At 45.8% G+C, this 22,978-nt stretch overlaps 1 protein-coding gene across 4 annotated transcripts in view; it reads left to right on the forward strand.

Moving 5' to 3' along the window:
• The window catches only part of ZBTB16 (zinc finger and BTB domain containing 16), a 147,437-nt gene that overhangs the window by 87,361 nt on the left and 37,098 nt on the right, over positions 1-22,978 (forward strand). For 3 of the 4 annotated variants that reach the window (XM_063311054.1, XM_063311051.1, XM_063311053.1), the window contains exon 4: positions 1,141-1,227. In XM_063311054.1, coding sequence (XP_063167124.1) covers positions 1,141-1,227 — 87 coding nt within the window. The remainder of the gene's footprint in view (positions 1-1,140; positions 1,228-22,978) is intronic. The other variant, XM_063311055.1, reaches the window with a different exon arrangement.

Genomic DNA, 22,978 nt, shown 5'->3' on the forward strand with positions numbered 1-22,978 from the left:
TGAAATGTGTTGATGTTTGGGCAGAAGCTGCTCTTGGGAGCGTGAAAGGTTTCAGCTGTCCTTTCGTCTCTGCTCCTTTTCTTCACCGCAAAACTGCTCCAAGTGTTCCAAGTGGCAGGAAACTCTTCGCACAAGGATGGCGTCTCCCCCAGCCCTTCCAGGAACAATCATGCAATTACATCATGTTTCTGTTAAAAAGTAGGGGGAATTGTTTTCAGGGAATGTCACCAGAACTTTGTTCCTGCTAACATTTGTCCTGTCTGAGATCTGCTGAGAGTGAAACCATCTAGTTCACTCCCAGCAGGATCTGTAGCAAAAAAAAAAAATCACACTCTGTACATGGCTCATTTATCTATTCCAAAACCCCAATAAAATGCCACAAAAACATATACATGGGAGCTTGTCTGTAGCATGATTCGGGGGTCAGGTCGGTGGTGGCAGCAACGGTGGTGTAGTGTCTTTCCTAAGCACAGCTCCAGCCACTGCATAATTTTAAAATACGATGTTAATCCTGGGATAACTAAACAAACCAATCTTGCAAATCTCCATAACCAGGGGATATGAGGAATGAAAAAAACAAGAAGAACATTCCAGATATCAGGAAAACCTTCAGCTCTCTTATCAACTCTGTATTCAGTTTCTTCCTGGTTGCCTGACATTTGTGGGAATAATGTCATCACACAGTGATGCAGCATGAGCATGACGTGTCTTGAAAGTATGTGGAGCGTTAGAATATTCTGAGGTGGGGGATAATTGCTAAAATTAATACAATAATAAATTATCAGAGAGAAAGCCTGGACCGTTGGCTTCATCCATAAAATATTGTGGTGTTGTACAGCATCCCTTCATTCAGCGGGATGCTGTGTTAGAGAGGAGTGTTTTCCCTGTCAATCGTGTCTTGAAAAGGTGATGTATCTTTGAGTGAAGATCATGGATTTCATGGTTAATTTTTTAAAACTAATTTTTGCTCTGGGTATGGTCAACTCCATTTTGGGATCGCTCAGTTTCTGGTCACTGCTCAGCACAATGCAGTGACTTGGGATCAGTTTTGTGACAACTATAAAGGTTTATCAGTGCTTCTTGATGTTAATGTAATTTCTCTCTCTCTCTCGCCCTCTCGCCCTCTCTCTTTCTTTATAGCAGGTGCCAAAGCCTTCCTCTGTGATCATTGTGGTGCACAGTTCTCTAAAGAAGATGCCCTGGAAACTCACAGGCAGACCCACACTGGTAAGTCTTCTTTTGGGTTGGGATCTTGCAAATTCCCCAGCATTTTGTGATAATATCCTCTTAAAGAGATGGTTTGGTGGCACTTCTTCTTCCTAATCTTGGCCTTTTTCTTGTACTGGCAGTGTCAGTAAAATTTTCCATTAGGCCAACCTTTCACCGGTATGTTCTATGGGTGCGGATGATGTTGATATTGAGGGCAAGGAGAATTCTTAACCTTGGAGAGAAAGTCTAGTCTACTCCTGCCCAGTTTCTCCTCCACATTTTCACAGGGGGAGCTTGGCCAGGAAAGGCATTGGAAGATCTGTATTCGTGGTGCCTCCAGAGGCATTGGACTAAAGGTCCCAGATTGTCCAGGTTTAATGACCATATAGAAGATATCAGTTGGGAAGGCTGACCTTGATCAGTTATTCAGTCTAGAAATAGAAATGGATAGGCCCAGTGAATGTAAAGGGTTTGCCCTCTCCATCTAGGGAGTAGAAAGTCTTGTTGGAAAAGTTCGCTTCCTGGACTGGTTCAACCACTAGCAAAAGTGGTGTGGGTGTTGTGTGAGACACTGCAACAGTCATCCAAGGTAGATCATCAATAGTTTTCCAATTGGGCGAGGCTGCTTGGCCCTACTTCGGAAGGGCGGGGCAGGGGTTATGAACAGTGCTGATGAGCACTTTGCTCCACACGTATTGCTCAACAGTTGTTGCCCTATTTCTGATTTGATCAATGCATGATTTAATTGTGTTCACCTGAGCTGTGATGTGCCTGATCGGCAGATGTTCCCACCAGAAGACTGTGGGATAATTGCTTCATAGCAAGGAGAAAATTATCATGTTGTCGCTACATATTAAACAAGATATGCTTTGAACTGGGTATTGCAGAGGGCAGCTGAGAGTGCTGGGTGGCACTGGCCATAGTGCAGATCCCAGGGCCCACGTTCTGTAGGAACCTGGTCTACCTGGGGAGACTTAGCAACTAAGACCCATCTGGAAGTTTTCAGCTACAGCATCTCTAAGCCCCAGCCAGCATGGGTGCAGATACAGTTGTTTCCAAAACATCAGGAGAGGATCCAGTTACTCCACTGTAAAGAAATCTTACCTTTAACATTGCACTCACACAGCTCAAGTGCCTGCAAGCTAAACTAACAGGCTGGAAGAGAAAACAGTAGTGGTGAATTTCTACTTTTAAAAAGGGGAAGGTTGGGGAGAGGCCCTCTCCAAATTTTTGGTCTGAGTCTGTAGGAAGAGGTTCTCAGAAAAATCAAATTGGGCGTGTTCATACTTAGCTAAATTATCACCTCCATCTGGGAATCAAGGGGAACATGAGAGGCAAAACCTGGCCAAATAGCCACTGATTTCATACAGCCAACCCTTTCTAGTAGCGAATAGTCTGTTCAAATGTTTTATCAGCTCACTAGACACCTGGGGAGCACATACTGTATATCATTTGCTGTCACACATTAGGTCAAACCATAAGGGAGTTGGCTGATTTTGGCTTAGAGTGTCATGTGGATCCATGCGCTGTGATATGTGAACCAAAATATGTGGCTTAGTGCAGATAGGAACTTGCCAGTTGTAGCTTTCACAGTAACCTCTGATTAAACAAGCTCTAACTTTGCTTGGCATACGAATTCAGCTTCTGAGGACCATGAGGGAGTTTTGCAAGCTGTCTGTGGACTGTATTAGGGCAAGCAAATCTGTTTAGTACTGATCAAGCAAATCAGGTCATTAAGGATGGGATGTTTACATCTGTGACTTGAACTGTAAGACGCTGGATGCTGTCCTGGCTTTAAAATATACAATGCCTGGCTTCTCCACACTCGGATTAGCGTGGCCAGCACATAATTGAGCACGATGGATGTTTGCTTTGTCATTTGACCTGGGAACTTTGTCGGCAAAAGGGCAGTTCGTAAATTCAGGAATAATAGCTTTGTTCCTTCAGAGGCCGGCTAGGTGGTTGGTGGCCACTTCCAGCAAATAAACCTGGTTGTTCCTGAGCCACTAATCAGGGAGGAGGGCTTTGGAGCTGGATTCTGTGCTCCCATCAGGAGATCAGATGGTTGAGGTTGGCCATGTTTACGCAGAGCCGTTGAGCAAGACACCCCCACCCTTGATTACTTGCCACAGCCTCAGGCCCAGCAGCATGACTGGCTAACCCCTCACTCTGCTGTTCAGAGGACATGGCTGATAGGGTGGGGGAGTCACTGCTTCGGGGGATGAAACTCGCCCCCTTGGGTTTCCGTGACTGGGCCAGCTAACCAGGTTAGGGGACTGCATGACAAGCTAAGCTCCTTTCACAACCCAATTAAGGGTATTGTGCAAACAGATGCCATTATATCTGGGTCTGGTATATTCAGCTGGTCCGCACAACAGACAAAACCCTCAGCCTTGGTGAACAAGCCACAATTGCTATGTTCATACAATGTGCATGTCCCCCCAAATGTTCCCTTCTATGGTGTAAGAGTAGCCTGGTTCCCACAATGTGTTGAGACAGTTGCTGGATTCCCACAGCATCCTGAGCCACAAATCTCCCCACTGCTTTCTAGCCAAGAACAGCATGTTGGGCAAAGCCAACCATTTTCTCTCAAAACTTTTTCCCCAAACCCATGGAATCAGGGACATGTGGGTGTGTGTAAAAAGCCAAGATAGCAGCCAGAACTGTGTGATTGAAGCCCTTCCCTTTTCAATATGCAGATGCAGATGCCATTGAGACTTTTTTTGACACCCCCCACCCCATGCCTCTGTACATGGGTATCTGCAGGGGGAACAAGTGGCATCATGTGCATCATGGAGCTTCATACATGAAATGATATGGTTAATGGCAGTGATGTTCTGACACATGTGACATCATTGTGGTTTGCCCCAGAGAGCAAGATGCCCTGTGGCAAGGGCATTAAGGCTTCTAGGCAGAGGGAAAAGTGCGGTAGGAAGCTCTGCATCTCTCCTCTCCCAGGGCAAGAGAAAACCCCCCAGTTTGTATCAAGCCTTCTTCCGAGGGGCATCTCTCCGAGGCCACCTCCTTGAAACAAAGTCAGAGAAGTCTGGTTGACCTTGGGCAGCGAGGGACTTGCAAAGAGAAACGAAGTATGTTTTGATTGAAAACTTTGAGATGACACGTCAGGGGCTGCCAAGGAGATTGGCATCTGTGCCAGGGCTCAGAGGGTGACATCAAAATGCAGAATGGAGAGGAACAAAAATAGGCAGTGTTGGGTCACTGTGACCCGAGTGGAACACATTCATCATCGCCCTCTTGAGCTGTGAACGAGAGGTTCTCAGTTACATGTCAGAAGTGGGCTTGATTCTCAGAGTGGGCCTCCTCCGTGTCAAGAAACTGGCAACTTCCTCTCGCTGAGCAGTCCATGAAGCTGCACTTTGGAAGAAGGACGTCTGTGCTCCAAGGTGCTCTCTGAGGTGAAGACGGCTTTTGAAACCCCTGCGAGGCTTTGGAATCCCCTCAGCTTCCGTGGGGATGGCAAGCGCCGTTCAGCTGAGCCCCCCTCCAGTTCGGGGGCTCTGGGTATCAAAAGCGGTTAGCCGTCGCATTCTGCAGTTTTCTGGGACCTCAAACACCTGTTGAGTCTCAGGGAATATAAGGTGCCTCAGAGGGTCAGAAAGAGGTCCCTTTCTAGGAGTCCCTTTGCATGCGCAGAGCGAAAAGGGCTTCTGGGGGTGGTGGTGGAATGGACAGTCTGTGGAAAGGAAGTTAGAGGAACGGGCCGAAAATACAAAGAAGCCAAGACAAACGCAAAATTAAGAACTCGGAAAACAGAAATCGAATGCAAGGGGCTACAGGGCTGAGCTGTAGCGCTCGTGAACCATCTTAATCTTAGGAAAGTTTAAGCAGGGTGCTCATCCGTGGGAAAAGGAGACAGAGGGGGGGATATAAAAACCCTCTTTAAGCACCCAAAGGGATGGCCCCTAGAGGAGGCCTCTGACCTGTTCTCCATCATTCCAGAGAAGAGGACACAAAATAATGTATCTAAGGTTAATTCAACAGTGGGACCAGCAATGCAGAGAGGTGCTGGGTCCCCCTTTACTAGATGAGCTAAAGAGGAAGCTGGAGGCTCTCATTTGGGTGCCTGTTCGGCGTCCAGACTGGATCTGAGGGGCCCAGTGATGCCCCCCACTGTTACATGTGGCAGCAGTGTGCTTTTCAGGTCCAAAGTCTGTGAACAAACCGCAAAGGAAGGCTGTTTATTTCCTACCGGCTCTCTACACTTCCCAGATAGGCAGCAAGGGTTCGGCAAATCTTTCCTACCAGCTGCTTCTAAAGGCATGGGCTACAGCTCCCTAAAATTCTAAGAACTGTGATCACTGCTAGCAGATTTGGAAAAGCTAGCCTAGACACCTAATGGATAAAGTGTCTGTTTACAGTATTGCCTATAAGACCAGCTCAGATCAGGACATGAGCAAAGTGTTCCCCTGAGCAGCTGATACTTAGGGCTTCGAAACATGTCCATCCTAGCAGCCATTGGCATGTATCTCTCCTCCCTGAACTAGGCTAATCCCATTTTAAAGCCAACAGTCCATTCCTATAAGAACAAGTTCCATAAACTGATGAGATGTCCCAGGGCTGTAGGCCCCTTTCGTAGTTTTGCCAAGAAAGCAACGCAGATGCGCCTCTGTAGTTAGCAGGAATCAAGCTTAATTGAAAGGAGACTTGTTTTTAATGAAATGTCAAGTGAAGAAGTGTTTTGTTACTAAAAACGAGGATGATAATTGTTGGGTACTATCAGTCTGGAATATATTACTGCATTTGGGCTGTCTGGTTGGGAGGAACGTCAAGAAGGTCTGAGGTGTTTTGGAGGTTGGTTGCAATGTCTTCTGCTTGATGAGGGCTCTATGGCACAGGTAGGACATTCAAGTAAGTGGATACTTGGATTCTTACAACTTCGTGAGTCTCTGGAATGACTGTATGTTTCTAGCAAGTCCTGGTAGTGATGCCCTCTATTCCAGCCTTCCCCATCTCCAGATGTCTTGGGATTCCATCTTCCCAAATCTGGAGAGCAACCAATTGGGGAAGGTAGATATTCAGCTGATAGTGACCAACATTTCAGTCAACCTGGGCCACACCAAGGTGTAAGGGGTCTTTTGGTGGTTTGGGGAGAGAGAGGAGACTCAAACACCAAAGAACTTTGCTTGAAATAAAAAACAAAAAAATTGAATATCCTGAACATACCTAGAAAAGGTTTTGCATGCTGGGTGGTTGTTCTGGAATGTAGGACCTTCTAACAGCCTTCTTCCTTACTTGTTTCAAAGTAAGGAAGGACTTACTAAAGTCTCCTTCCAAACACATCCTCTTTTCCTTTAAAAGAGGTGTGGTTTCTGCTTGTAGCGGGAGTGGAAACGGTGCTTCTTTCTTCCTCCCTCATCTCCCCACCCAGGGAAGTGGATCCAGCACTGTAGGGTTCGAATCTCCTTGTTTCTGCCTTAGTCAGAAAAGGTGGGGGGAAATGAAAACATGTTCTTCTCAGATGAAAAAAGAAATGAACTCAACCTCTGCCAGCTGCCAGCACATGACTGTGGTAGCCGAATGACACTGGGGGTTCTTTCTCTTCTTCTTTCTGGACTGATGACATTAAAATATCAGAGGTGATTTGTATAATGTTTCCCAAGGCCAGCCAAGGTATTTCACATGAGCAGAAGCCCTTGGAGCAGAATGCTGTCTGACGTCCCACTAGGGAAGTGTGCTTGTCGTTGTACAATCCATACTCTGGCAAGGATTTACTCCTTGCCCCCGCTCACTCTTTCCTACTACCCTGGCATGTGGGGTGCTTAATATAGAGGGTAGTTAGGAGTGTATCATTTCTCAACCATGACACAGTTTGAGTCATGTTCTTCAGAGATGGATGGACCTCCTGAGGGATTTAGCTGTACCGGCTGCCTCAGCCTGTCCTGCTCTGTGCAGTCCAACACCTGCATGTGGGCACAGGTGTGTATGGGTGTCAGGTTGCCACCACCAAGCAAAGCAATGCAGCAGAGCTTGGCCATCGTAAGACCTGCCATCTTTCTGCCTTAAAATCAAGAGGTGTTGTCTTGTCCCAGCTGAATGTGAAGGAAACTCCCACAAAAGAATTAGAAGCAGGGGAGGCTGGGGGCAAAGGTGGGGCTCTGTAGGTGAGCGTCTGAAAAGTTCGCGGCATGTGACTTGTCTCTTCCTGACACATCTTTGAGAAATGGACGGAGCTGTCTTATTTTGAACAAAATACATGATGAGGCCAAGGTGGATTGTCTACGTCTTGTGTGAATTGGACCTTTTTGGTTGCACACCCAGGGACCAACTTTGGATCGTCTGTGAAGGCCTTTCCATTAGGACACTGTTGCTGGATCTGTGGCTTGTGCCGAGCCATGGTTTGTTAAATACAGGTAGTCCTCAACTTATGACCACAATAGGGACCAGAAAATTCATTGTTAAGCGGTGCGGTGGTTAAGCGAGGCATCACGTGACCACGCCTGATTTTGCAACACTTTTTGCGGGTGTCGATAAGTGAATCATGTGGTTCCCCATTGATTTTGCTTGTCAGAAGCTGGCTGGGAAGGTTTCAATTGGTGATCACATGACCCTGAGTCGCCGCAACTGTTGTAAATACATGCTGGTTGCCAAGCACCCAAATTTTGATCATGTGACTGCGGGGAAGGCTGCAGTGGCCATGTGAGGACCGGTCGCAAGTCACCTTTTTCAGCACTGTCATAACTTTCAATGGTCGTTAAACAAATGGTCATAAGTCAAGGACTACCCGTAAGCCCTTTTGGTCCAGGATACCCTCGGGCAAGCATCATACAGTATGCTAAATGCACTCTAGCAATTGCAACATGCTCTGCCCAACGGCTTAAGTGACAACTCGGGGCCACAGGCTGAAAGAATGACTGCTTCCCCACAACAGAGGGAACGCAAATCAGGCACACCCCATTACGGTCTATCCTGCATCTGGCATTTTGGGGGTATTGCTTTCTCAGTGAACCCAGCACACTCCTTCCATTCCATGCAGGGGTGTCTGCAGGTGAGTCAAAAAAGTCAAGATGGTGGTTGCAACTATGCACATAAAGCCCTACTCCTTTTCTCCAGGCAAAGGCACAAAAAAAGAGGATCGGGGCTTTCATTTAAGCCACCGTCTTGATTTCTCGACCTTCTCCCCAAGGACACCCCTGATTTTGCACGCCAGGGCTTTTCTGGAATGAATAAACAAATAAATGTGTCTCATTTCCAAATGACAAGGGAATTGTTCCTCCAGTTCCATGATGCCAGGACGTTTTCTTGTTGCTTCTTTAATTCAGAGTAAAGTGTTCGACTTTGACAAAACGCCCCCCCCTCCCCGCTTTTTCGACTGTTGCTTCAAAGTCTTCATTTTGGCATTGGTCTGCAAGATGTGTCATCAGCTCCTGTGCACCTTCGCTTTTGGCCCCGTGTGACGGCTTTTCTGATTTTGATTTTGGTTATTGGCAGTTTCTGCTAACCACCCCCACCGCCCGTCTCTTTCCAGGCCATTAGTAAACACGTTAGAACATCCTTGCTGCTGCTGGCAAATGAAAAAGGGGGGGGGGAGGAATTTTTTTCCCCGTTTCTTGTAGCCCTTGGTAAAAGCTGTGAGACCTCCAGTTGTCCCCTTGCCCCCAGCTTCCCTGGAGAAGACACCCAGCAGCCCCCCAACGGAGAACTCCGTAAAAACCAACGTGTAACCGAAAGATGAAAAGCTATGAATTGCCTTGCCTTTCTCTCCCGCCCCCTTCCCTCGGATGTTGCTGGCATTTTGATTTAATATTGGACAAACACAAGGGTCTTTTTTATTCAGCACTCACAGGCCTTGGGGCTGTTATTCTTCCAAATTTAATAGCATTGAAATTGCAGGGTTTGTGATAATTTGCCCATCACTTTCTGTGCTTCCATTGATGTTTATTGTCAGCGGGATGGAATCTCGATCCGATTCACTTAGATAACATGTCTGTTAAACATTTAGATAATTGTGCCATCATTAAGTTGTCACATTATTTTACAGATTCAAAACAGTATCGTCGTAAGTGGAGGTACCCAGAGAGGGCGGGGCTTGTCTTCCACAAGGGTGGCAATTGCTGGGAATGAGACAGAGTTGAGTGTGTTGCTCACTCACAACTTGCCTTTTTTGCTTTTTTTTTTTTTTAAAAAAAGAGCAAAAATTGGCTGCAGGCACCTTCGGAGGAAGCATTAAAACAGGCTTCATTTTCCTCCAATCAGAACTGTCGAAGGATAGCATTACTAGGTACTGTTTTTCCGACCAGTTTTCACATCTGGAGAAAATGCACGTCATCTCTGTGCTCATCTCACCTGGAAAGGTCAGTAGCCCACTATGAGTATCAGTTTGTGGCACTTGAGGGGCCTCCTTTATTCAATGTCAGCAGGTGATGCCAGCTTTCCATGGCATCGCACACACACAAAAATGCACACATTGACCGGCAAGAGGATTTTACTGGTGCCTGTCCTGCGTTCACACGAACAACCCAAAATCTGCAAATAATTGTGGGGGAGGATCAAGTGATGACACTGTAATGGAACATGGGAATGACCTTGGAAGATGGCAGGGTCCGGGGTGGAGATGCTGCCTAGGGAACCATTTGATTAAAGAGGGAGGAGCCTGCAACTGAGTAACGGGCAGAGAAAGAAACTTGAAGGACTCGCCCTAACTGGTTAGGTGGTAAATAGGGAGGGTGGGAGATTTGTACTTTCAGACTTGCAGGTCTGTTGATGTAGCCTAACAATAAAGTAGAAGTAGCTCATCTGGTTGTGTTTTCTGTCTGGTTTACCTGGGACGGCTGCCAGACACTGAGGAAAGAGCCAGTGAGAATATCTCTGGCCACTTGTTTACTGCATATATGGAACAGATCTGACCCAAGATACTAACAACCTTTACTCTCTTGGATTGTTTGAAGATCTTACCCCATTAGCTAGAAATTTCAACCTCCATTAACCTCTCCTAAAGATGTTGGGGTGTGTGGAAGCTTGGACCACATGCCTTGACTTCCCAAGAAGCAACTTGCTAATGTGGTATCAAAAGACTGGCATCCTGTTTCTCTCAGATGTTCATCAGATGCCTCCAGAAAGCCCAAAGAAATGGAAACCAGTAGTCCTTCTCCTCAAGCAACTGGTACACAGCTTCTGAAGTGGAGGTTCCAGGTTGCCGTCATAATTAATAGACATTAGTAGATCTGTTTTTAGTGATATTATCTAATCCTTGGGACAATTTATTATAGTGATCAGCCCACATCTTGCAAGTAATAATCCCACAATTTAGTAATGGGCTGGGTGAAGCAACAACATGTTTTCCTCTGGCTTGAGTCTTCTTCTCCACTTCCACTCCTATACCAGTTTCACTAAATGTCCGCAGAAGAGAGAATCAGGTCTCTTGGTCCACTTCTTTGAAGCCCATGTTGATAAACTCTCTTACGTGGCTCTTCCTCTTTAGGGAAGATGCTGGTGTTTCAGTTGACCTTTTTCTCTTCTCTCTTGGCAGTGGTTCAGGTACTATTAATAAATGCTTGTACCTGAACTCTGGTGTCACCACAAGTGTGTGTTTAATTCATTAAAAAAAGCAAACAATGGGTAGGTGGGGTCTCGCTGGCTTTTCATTAGGTGTTGGACAATCCAGAACCCACTTCTGTTCTGACAGTGCCATGCCCCCATTGACTCTTGGAAGCTTGTGGCAGTTCTTGTCCTCCCCCCCACACCAGCCTGAATAAATGAAAATTCCTTCCCCGGGAAGCAAACGAGTTTCTATTACTGTTTCACAGTACTCTAGAGAGTTTTAAGATAGCAGCTTGATTAAGCTTGTGGGGAAAATACTATCAGCTTGCTACTCCACAGACCGGGATAATGTACTGTTGGCATTAAGTATGTTTAAGGGTAATTATCTTTCCCCTTTTCATATTGGTTACATGGAAAGAAAAGCGAGGGGGAGATTCAGAGTGTTGAATGCACTGACTCCACATTGAGCAGGGACAGGTTAAGTGCGCACCTTGATGGCAGAAATGTGCCTAGATGAAATGCAGTCCTCTATTAATTTTTGTTCTTTACGTATCAAGGGAAGTGCTGATTCCTAGTTTCTTCGAGGAACGGACTGGAGACTGAAATCCACGCTTGGTGATGAGGATTTCTCAAAAGGAGGTTTTCAGTCGCAGAGAGCCCATTTTTCTCCTAGCCAGCCACTGCAGTCAACCACACAGTTTAGGTTTGAAATCCCCTTCTCACCATTCTGCCGGCTGATTCTCCAGATGATATCTGACTTATAACCAAAAGACTGTTTTAAAAAGCTCTTCAGATATAATGAAGCTGTTAGTCTAACACCAACATCTCTCTTTTACTTTCTCAAGATTGATTGATTGATTTACGGTCCAAGACCAAAACTTCTCAAGTTTTGATGTCTCTTCCTTCTACCTCATTTTTGAGATGCTTTAAAATTTGTTTAGAATTCTGTTTGGTCTTCGGGTGGGTGAGGGGATCTTTGATTATGAAGTGCCTGCAAACTCCAGGCAGGTTTTGTTGGTTAGTGGGTTTTGGGGACCTGTTCCTCCGCAACCTTCCTAGCTGCCTGGGCTTCCAGATTTTGGTGTCCTCAGCAGAGAATGATGTCACAAGCATCATGGCATGTTGTCACAAGTGATGCAAATACCATAATCAATGGAATTAAAAACTGCCAAGTGATCAAGAAGGGGAACATTAGATGCACCACCCCATCCCGGTTCCACCTTAGGTTATCTACAAGCACAATCAGTGCCATTTGGGTGCTGTGCCCAGGCTTGAAACCCAGATGAAAGGGTCCTGATAATCTGTTTTTTCCAGAGCTCTCTGAAGCTGGAGGCTGACCACCTTCTCAGCAGCCTTCCCCAAAAGGAAATCTTGGAGACAGGTTGGAAATTATTCAACCCCACAGGGATCAGCAATGGCTTCTTGAAGAGGGGGCAGATCACCAGAATCTCCTCTTCTGACCCATCCATACATCACCTCCCAGGAAACCTTGTCCAATTTGGAAAACATAGTCTAAAGCAGCTATATTTTTTAAAAAGTACTTTCAAGAAAAATGCAATATGGCTACTGTGCAAGATTTGTTTTTTCCATGTAGGCAATTCTACTTCTCTTAATATGTCCGGATCCCAAAGGTTAGATCCCAATGATCTAACACTCCCATCAAATCCAGTGTTTAAACATCACTCCACCAGCAAAAAGATAAGCTTCTCTCCATTATCAAAATACCCAAAGCAATTCTTTTGTTATAGTTATACTGTGCTTTTCCTCCAAGAGTGTTTCTACAGTTAAAATATGAATCCCTGAAAGAACTGCAGTCTCTTCTCAGGATTGTCAGAGATGTTAGCAGCCAAGTCTTCCCCCCAAACGAGCTGCAGACTCAAGGATAGCTGACGGTTAAGAAGATGAAAGTCCACACGAAAACAGCTGCCCTCTCCTGGATTTGCAAAAAAAGTAACGTTTTGGAAGGAGGAGACGCACTATGGGGAAAAAAAGAGTTCAGTTCTTGGTGTTCTTGTGGCTGGGATATATTGAGGGATAAATCCAGGGAGCGTTGGCTGTAGAAATCCTGGTCTTCATCCATACATGCACTTAAATGCACATACGCTAAGATGTTTTCCTGCTGAGGCTAGGGCTTGTTAAAAATTTGCACTCTTCATTTTAACTAACCCTTTATTTATCTATAGGCTTGGGGCTGACTTTGAAAAAAAAATAACTCTCCTATGGCAAAAGCTAGGGAAGAACTCCCACTTCCTTCACTGGGCACTGGTTGGAATTAAGCCAGGAACTTTTTCTCAGTGATGGAGCAGAGCAGCTGGGAACAGCCATTATTCCTAAAGTTGTTTCTGAGATGCGCTTGAGGAAAATAGGAAGCTTATACTTGCTGTTTACTTGAAAGACTGCACCCCCTTGGAGCAAACGCTTCCATTGTGCTTGTTGACCCAAACCCAAGCAGCTATATTAAGTGAACCTACAATCCAAAATTGCTTAAATAAGAATATAACGTATTTGTGAACATAAGACTTTTATAGGAGCATAAGAAGAGTCCTGCTGGAACAGGTTGATGCCACTTGAGTGTGGCACCTTGTTTCTGACAGTGGCCAACCTTTGGGGGAGTGGTCAAGCTGAAGGTAGAGACCTTCCCCCCTCTCTCAGTTCTTCCTCCACAACTGGTATTTCTTCTGATCCAAAGGCAACAAGGAGGCCCCAGGGTGAATAGTCCGATGTAAATTCGTCATCCAAAGTGGTGGCTATCGCCACGCCTCGCCCTGATGCATTCTAAAACTGAACGATGTGCTTGGACAACAAGACCTTTTTTGCAGAGATCTGCAATGCAGCACTCAAAAGCACTGGGGTCTTGCCCAGAATTTTTGAAACAGGACTACTTTCTCAGCAATTATATTGATTTTCATTGATCTGGGGACTTTTTGCAAACAAAGCATGTCTTCTAACATATATGTGCCATTGCTTCCTAAATGTGTAAGGAAGCTGTTCATGTGAGCAATGATGTTCTTATGGGCTGATCAGGGGAATACACTAATTGGAAACAAGTTGTAGGAATCTGTCACCAGTGCTGTTTATGTTGATCCTGCATGCCCGAATCTTTCAGTGGATAATCTTGATTATGTAAATGTTAGAACTGTTGCAAGAAAGAGGTTTTTCTCCCTCCATCCCAATGCTGATTGGCAGACTCTATCATCACCCCTTTCCCTCCAGCTCTTTCATGTGGGATTCAAACAAGTCAGGGAAAGGTTGCTTATCAGATAGATTATTTGTATTACAAGAAATCCAGCCAAGTCTGGAAGAGAAGTGAGTGCCATCTTATCCTACTAGCATTCATGAAAATGAGAAATTCTTTGACGACATTTTTTGTTTGAATCCCCATTTCTTCATACAGAAGACATCCCAGTTCTAGGACTGTTTTAGTTACTCTTTTTTTATGTGTGCATTCCCCAATTCCCTAATATCTTTTCTGAGGTAGGACAGCTGGAGTTACAAATAGCATCAATCTCTCTCTCACCCTCTCATTTTCGATGAGGTGGTGTGAATGCCTAAGACAAGGACAAATAAATAAGTCCAGCCACATTTTCCCCAGCAAGTTCTCACTGCCAGTAACATCCACGGCTGACTGTAGAAGCTATGTTGGGCGATCAGCTTTCTTGAAGAATCGTACCACTTATTTTTGGTGCCTAAGTATTGGATCTAAAAGCCTAACTTTAGACATGTATTTTTTTCCACCGTGGATTGGCTCCCAGCCATGCTCAGGGTTGCTTTGCCTCCTTGTAACAGAATCTTCCTGATGTACTTGAAAAAGGGCCATCAGTATGTTTAGAGAGGAACAGAAAGTACTGAAACTGGTGTCTCTTTCTGGAAAAGTCTCCTTTCTATAATCGGAGCCTCATGACTTGCCACTGAAATGATGTTGCTGTGAGTCTTGGCTCAGACTTTGAAAACGAAATGCCTTGCGAGCCTCTAGACAAAAACAACTTTCACCCTCCCTCCTGAGGTGGCTTCAGCAAGTGGAGCATCAGAGGAAGCGTCTGAAAGGGTAGCAGCTGGGCTCTCTGCTCAGCAGGCATAAAGGCCAAATTCCAGGCCATCCAGCCGGCGGCTTGGAGATTCCCAAAGTGCCTTTTTTGCAGAGGGACAGGATCCTCAGACTGCAGACTCCCAATGTCCCATGAACACACAGAGGGTCCTGAGGTCTTACAATCAGCTGAACCATTTCAAACTGAAGGAGGAGAGAGAGTCAGGTTTTTTAGTTTTTCCTCATCCCTGAAAAGATGTCTTGATGGCTCTAATGATACAAGGGGAATAATGCAATGCAAGAATACAAAGGGGGAAAGGCACAGGGAAAGAAGTGGAAACCAAAAGGTCTGCTCTTTTGATGGGTCCCAGAATCTCTTGCCATTGCCCCAGTGGCTGGGGCTGATAGGAGTCCCAAACACCTGGAGGACATCTATTTGCCTATCTCCAACCTAGTCTTTCTGAATTGTACTACACAGGTTGACTAGGCCTCCTTAGGTGTAGGAGGAAATATTCATCTCCCACCTCTCTCTCCTGGAGATCTTGTAGAGTACTCTAATCAAGGCATGGGTAAAACCAGTTAGAAACTATAAAGATCATTAGAATTTCCCATTGATTCCATCCAGGCAGGTTGGCCAAGGTCACACAACCCATCACAAAGGTACAAGGGTTTCTAAACAAGCGGTGGTCCTTCTGGCCTGGATTGTGATACTCCTGCTAGGTCCTTGTGACCTTCACGCAGCAAAGGATTAGAGGCGTTAGAAGAAATGCCTCTGGCAATGGGCGGATTTTTATGTGAACCTTTTGTATTTTTATTGCAAACTGATATAGAAACAGGAGTAAACCGCCTGAAGACTGGGAAAACGAAAAGTTGAGCAAAACCAATGTCAGCTGTGTCTTCCCTCTCTTCCCTTTGGCCTGAAGTATAAAGGATCTGCATACGTTGACTGACAGGACATAATTCAGACCTTGGCCCATCTCAGTTGGTATTTTCCGTATTGATAGGTGGTGGTTCCTCTTCAGAGTTTCAGGCAAGAGACCCTTCACATCTTCCCAAGCAGCCGCCCCATGACTGAGCTACTGTCTTCCTGTAGCCGCAGCCCTGCTGGTCAATGAAACAATTAATCTGGAAAGTGAGGAAGAAAGTATTTCACAGCTGTGGCCCAAATCTATTCTGTTAAGTTGGAAATGACATCACTGAAACAGCCTTTTGCTATAAAATGTATTCCCTCTCTTCCTTTGGGCTACCTAATTCGCTCTGTGGCTAGAATGCCAAATATTAAAGGTTTCTGCCAAGGCAAGCTTTTAAGATGTGTTTTACAAGTTTTCAGTGTGTAGAATCAGGGGTTAGTTAAGGTTAGCCGTTTTATCCTGTAGAGTTTCTTGGCTCTTGTGGGTTTGAAGCATTTCCCCCCCCCCTCCCCAATTCTAGGATGTCTAAACACAGAGACTCTTTGTGTGACTGTAATGTTGTGTGACAGCATTTGAAATCTGAATCTAAGTACACATTCTGAAAACCGGGAAATCTCCCTGGTTTTCGACATAGAAGGGAGGGGAGGGGGCTGCAACAGCCTACTGACATTTTTTTTTAAGTCAGTAGCAAAGTTATAATTCTGGGCTGCTAGTTTTCTGAAGCTCAGGCTCTATCAGTGGCATGTTTTTCTTGAAAAATAAAGAACAGGAAAATATGCAAGACCTCGGAATCTATATTTAAGCGAACAGCGAAGAGCCCTGGCTTAATTTTCCCCTCCTGCAAAAACTATTTAGACAGCGATGAGAAAAGCCCTCTTTTGCTAAGCTACAGAAAACCTTTCTTGTCCTTTAATTCTAGATGAACAGGATTAGCGTGAACATATTTAGCCTCTGACCTTTGGACAAAAGCATTATCAAATTTAGTGGCCAAGTGGGACTCCATTTAACTGAGCGAGTTCAGCATCTTGGCATTGGGGAGGGGAGGGGGGGTTGTTTGTTTTTGTTTTTCCCTTCCCCCCCCCCCGAAGGGAAAGCAAAGTTCAAAAATCCATTGTTCAGGGAGGCCCCTCTGCAAGTCTCTTCTTCAGATAGAGGTTGAAGTTTGAAAGGAGAAGAGGAGCAAGCGTTGGCCTCGTCAAAAGGGCCGGGCTCTGGAAAATCAGAGAAGCCGGACCAGCCCATGGTGGCTTTCTAAGGACAGTGAATCTTCAGCCAGCCTGCCCCCCATGATAATGAGGCTGTCGGACGTGCTTTTTCCATGATGGTTTCCCCCGGTGCCAGATCAGAGCTTTGGGGCATCTTGCTATCCACCACCTGGGGAGACCAAGCAGCCTGCTCCCGTTGACGTGGTGCACGGATCCTGGGGCGGGGGAGGGGGGCAGAGGCACTTGCATCCTGCCTTTGGGACTCCCAGGTCCAGCCCTTCCATGGGTCCCGGTTCCCTCTTCTGACTTGACATGTCCTGGAGAAGCAGCAGCATCCCCGGGGTGCTTGGCGTGGTGAGCCCCAAAGCCTCCCTCTCGATAATTAGCCCTGAAACGTATAAAGAGCCCCCCCCCTGCCTCTCCGTCCACCGTAAAATCCTCCAAACTGCCTGTGGAATGCCAGAAGGGGCCTCTCTTAAGCCGGTGTCCACTTACAGTTCATCTCTCATAAACCCCACCACTGGGGTAAGGGCAGTGAGCCCAGGCCTCCTGGTATGTGATTGATTATCTGGTATTTATGCCACTGAGGAGTTTTCAGCGGCTGAGGGTCAAGGGGTCATCTTGTGTGTCCTGCTGCAAATCCGTTTCCTTTTGTACAGTGAGGGCTGGGTGAGCAGCGCACAAAAACCACCTTTTTCTTTTCCTTGGGAAAAAGGGGAGGGGGACAGGCCAGTGTCAATGATTTTTTTTTTCAGCCATTCCTGAATAGTGTCCTTTTTAATTCTAAAGAACTTTAATTAAAAGTAGCAGGGAAAAGTTCATCTTGACAAGGGTTAGCTTACCTTCTGTGCATGTCCTGGGACCTTCCAGCCCACATTTGAGGTATGGGGATGGGTTTTCTTGACCCCCCCCCTCCCAGCATGACTAACCAGCTGGTCTGTGGTTTTAATTAAAGCTGTGTCTCAAACAAGATGAACAAAATCAAAAGTTGGGTTGGGTATATTTTGCTTTTTTAAGCACACTGTGATTCCACTTGTTCTTGCAATCCTGGTGAAGAATTTTGGTCTTGCAATCTGTGCAAAATTCTAGTAGACTTTGAAAATCGGATTCCTCTTAGCCAAGAGTTACAAGAAATCTTAAGTTCGTAATTGATGCAGCTCAGTGACCATTGACCACACATAGTAACTTGCTTTGAACAGTTTCTAATCGTATTATCAGGCTTGCAACGACCTAGAACGATGTGGAATGTGCTTGCAAATTGGGCAACTGGTTTTCAAAATTCCGACAAGTTTCCAGATAAGCAGATCACCTTGCCCACATTTTTCTTCGATTGTTACGGTAAGATCCAGGGCTCTGTATGTGGGTCTGAGTAGTTAAGACCATGAAGACCTGGTTATGTGCCCGGGCCCAGGGCCCTGGGTGTGCTAAGGGCCCCGTTTCTTGGCTGTATTGACATCAATGGCGATAATTTTACTCGGCAACCATATATGTTTATTCTGTATGGATGTAATTGTTTTTAATTGTTTTATGTTTTTATGATTGTACGCCACCCAGAGTCACTTGCTGAGATGGGTGGCTATCCAAATCAAATCAAATCAAATCAAATCAATAGAAATAGTCCCCCCCCCCCGCCAGGTCACTGTCTTAGTCCATTCAAATTCCTAAATATTTATCACAGAAACGCTCCCCCACGGTGTGTGGGACCTCTTGGTTGTCCCATCAGTGCCAGTCTGGTCGTTCCAATGAAGATGTCGTGAAATGAAGCGTAGATTAGATTGGGATCTGGGGGGTGGCAGGGAACATTCTGGATATGCCACCTCCTCTAAAGAGCTCCAGATGGTGGCAGTGACGGTGCCTTCCCTTCTTCTGTATTGTTCTGAACGTTTCCTCTGGCCGATAGACGCTTTGCATTTTTCTGTGATGGCTCACAGCTTTGAAAACTCCCGAGAACAACTCATTCAAAGACTTCTCCAGAGAAAGATTGTTTTTTTCCTTTGGAACATTCCAAAATATTGATAGTTTTCAAGCTTCCTGAGCAGCAGGGAGTGGCGACGGGGGAAAGCCAACCCCACGCAGGTAAAACATCAGGGTGGGGTGGTAGCCCTTGAGAATCGGCCAGTTGATTGCTGATGCAGGACGATGCATTAAAAAAAAAGGGAATCACTTCCTGAGTACATTGAACACACCTATTTTGAGTAAAATTAACACCCCACCCCACCCCACCTCCAGAAGAGCCAATTTTTTCAGTCCCATCTGCTCTACTAACTTCTCCGAAGCACATACTCTTCCCTCCTCACACATCCAGAAAAAGGAGTTCTCAGATGAAGCAAGGAAGTCCCACAGGGCTGGACCTGCCAGCTTTCTCCTGAGACGGTACATTGAATCTGCGGAGGAATAGCGAAGCGCCACCTTCCTGTAGCCTGCAGGGGCCCTGCCCAGAACCTCCCCGCCTTTTCTGCATCCTACAGGTCGATTCTTGGTCCTGGTTTGGATCACTGTTGATACATCCTTACCTCTTCATTTCCTGCATGGCCTTGGCCTAGCCACGTCTTTGGTATCGCTTGATCTTTCCCTTTGTTAAAATAGTTCATTTCTGAAGGCATGTAGCTTTGAAATTCTGCAAGAGGACAAGGAAATTATTTGTAATTGAATTTGAATATTTCAGCAAAGGGTTTTGTGTTTTGTTTTTTATGAATGACCTTTACTTTAAGTGGGGGGGGACAAATGAATGGGAAGGCATATGCAATGTGTTAAGTTTTTTTTATTTTTATTATTAAGCCGGAGTCTAGACCGGGATCTGATAAAAGAGGTGATAAGATGCTTTGGTTTACATTAGTTCCCACCTCACATTTGGCTTTATCTGGAAACAGGAAATTTTGCGGAGAAGATTCATCATTAGCTGCTGAGTTGTCGACAGTTTGCCTGGATGTGGCGGCTTGTTTAACGGCTGGCCCCATTTTGGAAAGTGCTCGGTTTGGTCTGGGGGTGGGGGGCTGCAGGGTGGGAAAAAGCATCATTGGACACAAGTCCTTCCTGCTCCAAAAGTAGAGCTTCTTTCCACATAAGCCTTTGGCCTGGTCTAAACATTGAGATGCAGCTGCTGCATCCTTCTGAATCTAAACTTTAGCCCTTGTTTGCTTGGCTAGGGTAGATTCTTCAAACTGTCACTGTTCAGCTGCTTAGCCAGAGGCAGCTCCCTTTTTCTAATGTACTCCTGGGAAGAACAACCTAAGTCAGCTCCTATATGTGTCCGTTAGTGTGTGTGTGCGCACACATTTGTGCACGCCCATGCATTTGTGTGGAGTTTTGGAAACTGCACAAATGCTAGATATGGTTCTCTCTCATGTCTGTAAATGACTGAATTATACAGTCGCTTATTTCCTGTTGTGACTGTTCTATGTTTGCATTCATTAGATTTAGCTAATTGTTTCAGGAGTTTTATGGATCATCTCATTCTCTTCCCCAGCTGCTTCTCTGATACCCCATCCTAGACTCTTTCCACCTCCAGATCCATAATCTACAGCCTTTATCCCTCCACCAGGGTTTGAAATGTTATTTCTCATGATTATGGAAACTCCTTCAGAGAAGAGTCCTGGACTCATTTACTCCTCTGGGTGGATTCCTCTCCACCTGTGGAAAAACCGACAAGCCAGCCAACCGCCTCCTCATAGCCGTCTGAATGAGCTGGTCCTCCATTTGCTGTTTGGTGCCCCACAAAGGGAAAAGGGGACCATGCTGAGAATTATTTGTGCATCAGGATCCAGTTCTAGTCTCTAGGCCTGTGGATGATTGCTTTGGATCCTGTGCACCCCAATTGCACTTCCTTCTGTGGAACAGCCGTGAAATGTACCCGCCGTCTTCTCAAGGGTCCAGAAGATGGATGGGCTCTGTGCTGGTTTTCACTTAACCAGCCACCCACTTTTGTTCCACCCGTCACACTTGCTACCTCCAAACAGGGTCCCCCAAACGGATGTCTGGGAAAGCAACGTTCACTTCTCTCCTAGCTTCTTTCCGACTCAGGTTCATTTTTGGGAGCCAGTGGATCACGTGAGTGGGGCAGATCCCATACCTTTGGGCCCTCGTTCAGTTTTTTTTCCCTCTTCCCCACCCCAGACTTAACCCCACCTCCCTTTAACACCCAAATGCATCAGTAAATTCATGGAAGAACCTTGCCGCCTCCTCCGTTCTTGGGGACTTCCATGCAGAGTCTCACCATCCGGATGATGGACCCCACGGTAATATGGAAATAAAACCCCTCCTCCTGCACCTCCCCTCCCCTCCCCTCCCCCACCTTACGGAGGCTTTGTGGCTTCATTTTTCCCATCAAGACCGAGATCAGGCCTCTTAAAATAACCACATATCAAAGCATCATTAGCAATGCAGCACTGTTAAATTGAGATATTAACTTCTTTCAAGCATGCATTTTCGGGGGGGGGGCAGTTTTGTAACTCCTGACTGTGGTAGCCTTTCTTTTTATTATTTTGGCCCAAGGCAGTAGCATCTGGCTGCTGGAGAGACTGTAAAAATTAAAAAGCCACACAAATCATGGGGAGAGAAAAGCAGTAAATTCAGTGATAAGAATTTAAAATTAAAATGTTTGGGGGGTTTTATATTCCACGGAACATGAAAGGAACGAGTTTTTGTCCCTGTTGCAATAAAACGACTGCCACTAATAGCGGCTTGATTCCTTTCCTTTCTGCTCCCACTCTTGGCACAATCAGCCTTCCTTGGGCAATTGCCGAAAAAGTGTAATAAAGTCAAAGTAAGCTGAGGCTAGTGGCGGGCAGTGATGGAGAGCGGAGATGGGTGGACAGGAGGAGGAGTGTCTGTAGGACCGGACTTGACTCTGGTCCAGCATCCTAGACAAAAACCATTTTTTTCCACAAACACAAAAGGAAGACAGCTTTTTGTGAGAGCTCAGTCCATCTTTCCACAATGGTCTTTGATTAGCATTGCCTTCCTCCTAATAAAGGAAAAGCAGGAATGTCTATACCTAAACGTCATCGCTCTTTGTGGCACACAAGGAAATCTTGATCAGCCCTTGACTGACCACTAACCTGTTGGCATCATAATTTCACCCATAATAGAACCCAGGGAGAATTTGGAAACCCTTCTCAGGCAACCTTTGAGACCCTTAAAAAGTCTCAGCCTTTCCCCACCCCAAGGAATGTAGCTAAGACTGGGCATCCTGGGTTGGGCCAGAGACAGTTTGAAGCAGATGTGTGGATTGGATCCTCCTAGGCAATAAGCCGAGAGGACTTTCAGCAGAAATAGTTTTGAATGGATTTCCCCATTATGGCCTTTTTGTGCCTGGTAGCTCCCCCTGAAAAACTGAGCTACAAAAATTGAGGGGCCAACATTTGTGACTTCTGAGATGACTGGGGATTGGGAAGGCTATTCTGGGCAATCAGGGTGGGTAATCACATATCTCATTTTTATGTTGGCGGTTGCACCAATGTGTGGCAATCCCCTTTGTCTCTTCTGAACTTCAGCAACCAAAAGAGAGGGAAGAAAGCGATCCAGTCATTTTGCGGCACTCAAAGGGGCTAAGAGGGTGTGTGAAGACGAGGGATGCAGAGGTCGAGGGAGGAGGGTGTGACTAACGTGGCCAGTCATTCAAAGATGGGACCACATTGTTCCCAAAGTCCAGATGGCCCTTGGAATAAATCAGGGGAGGCAGAAGCAGCCTTCTAGGATGCGAGAAGGTTTGTTCAGCAACTGGCTGGTGCATGAGGAGGCAGGACCCAGTATCTGCTCTTGAGAAATGGACATTTAGATGCCAGGGAATTCTTCTCAGGCTGGAGCCAATCCAAGCATGCTTGCTTTCTCTTCATTTTGAGGTCTCCACTCCTTTTAGATATACTGAACTCCAACTTTTAGGGTTTGTTGTTCTATCCACATCTTCTATTATATTTGTTATCACAGGATGCTTTGTCAAAATGAAAAGATCCTAATCTTTCGTGAATTTACACTAGCGTGTGTATGTGTGTGTGGTGGGGGGTATTGGAAATAGCTGAGAGCAACTGAAGGATTGTTCGTGGTCAAGCAAATTTGCGAGAAGCAGGAATGTTCACTGGGGCATTGCCAGGTTACTGCACACATCCCACTCCTGCTGCTTTGCAAGATGGAGG

The sequence above is a fragment of the Candoia aspera genome, chromosome 9 (genome assembly GCF_035149785.1).
Source record: "Candoia aspera isolate rCanAsp1 chromosome 9, rCanAsp1.hap2, whole genome shotgun sequence".
Taxonomy (NCBI): domain Eukaryota; kingdom Metazoa; phylum Chordata; class Lepidosauria; order Squamata; family Boidae; genus Candoia; species Candoia aspera.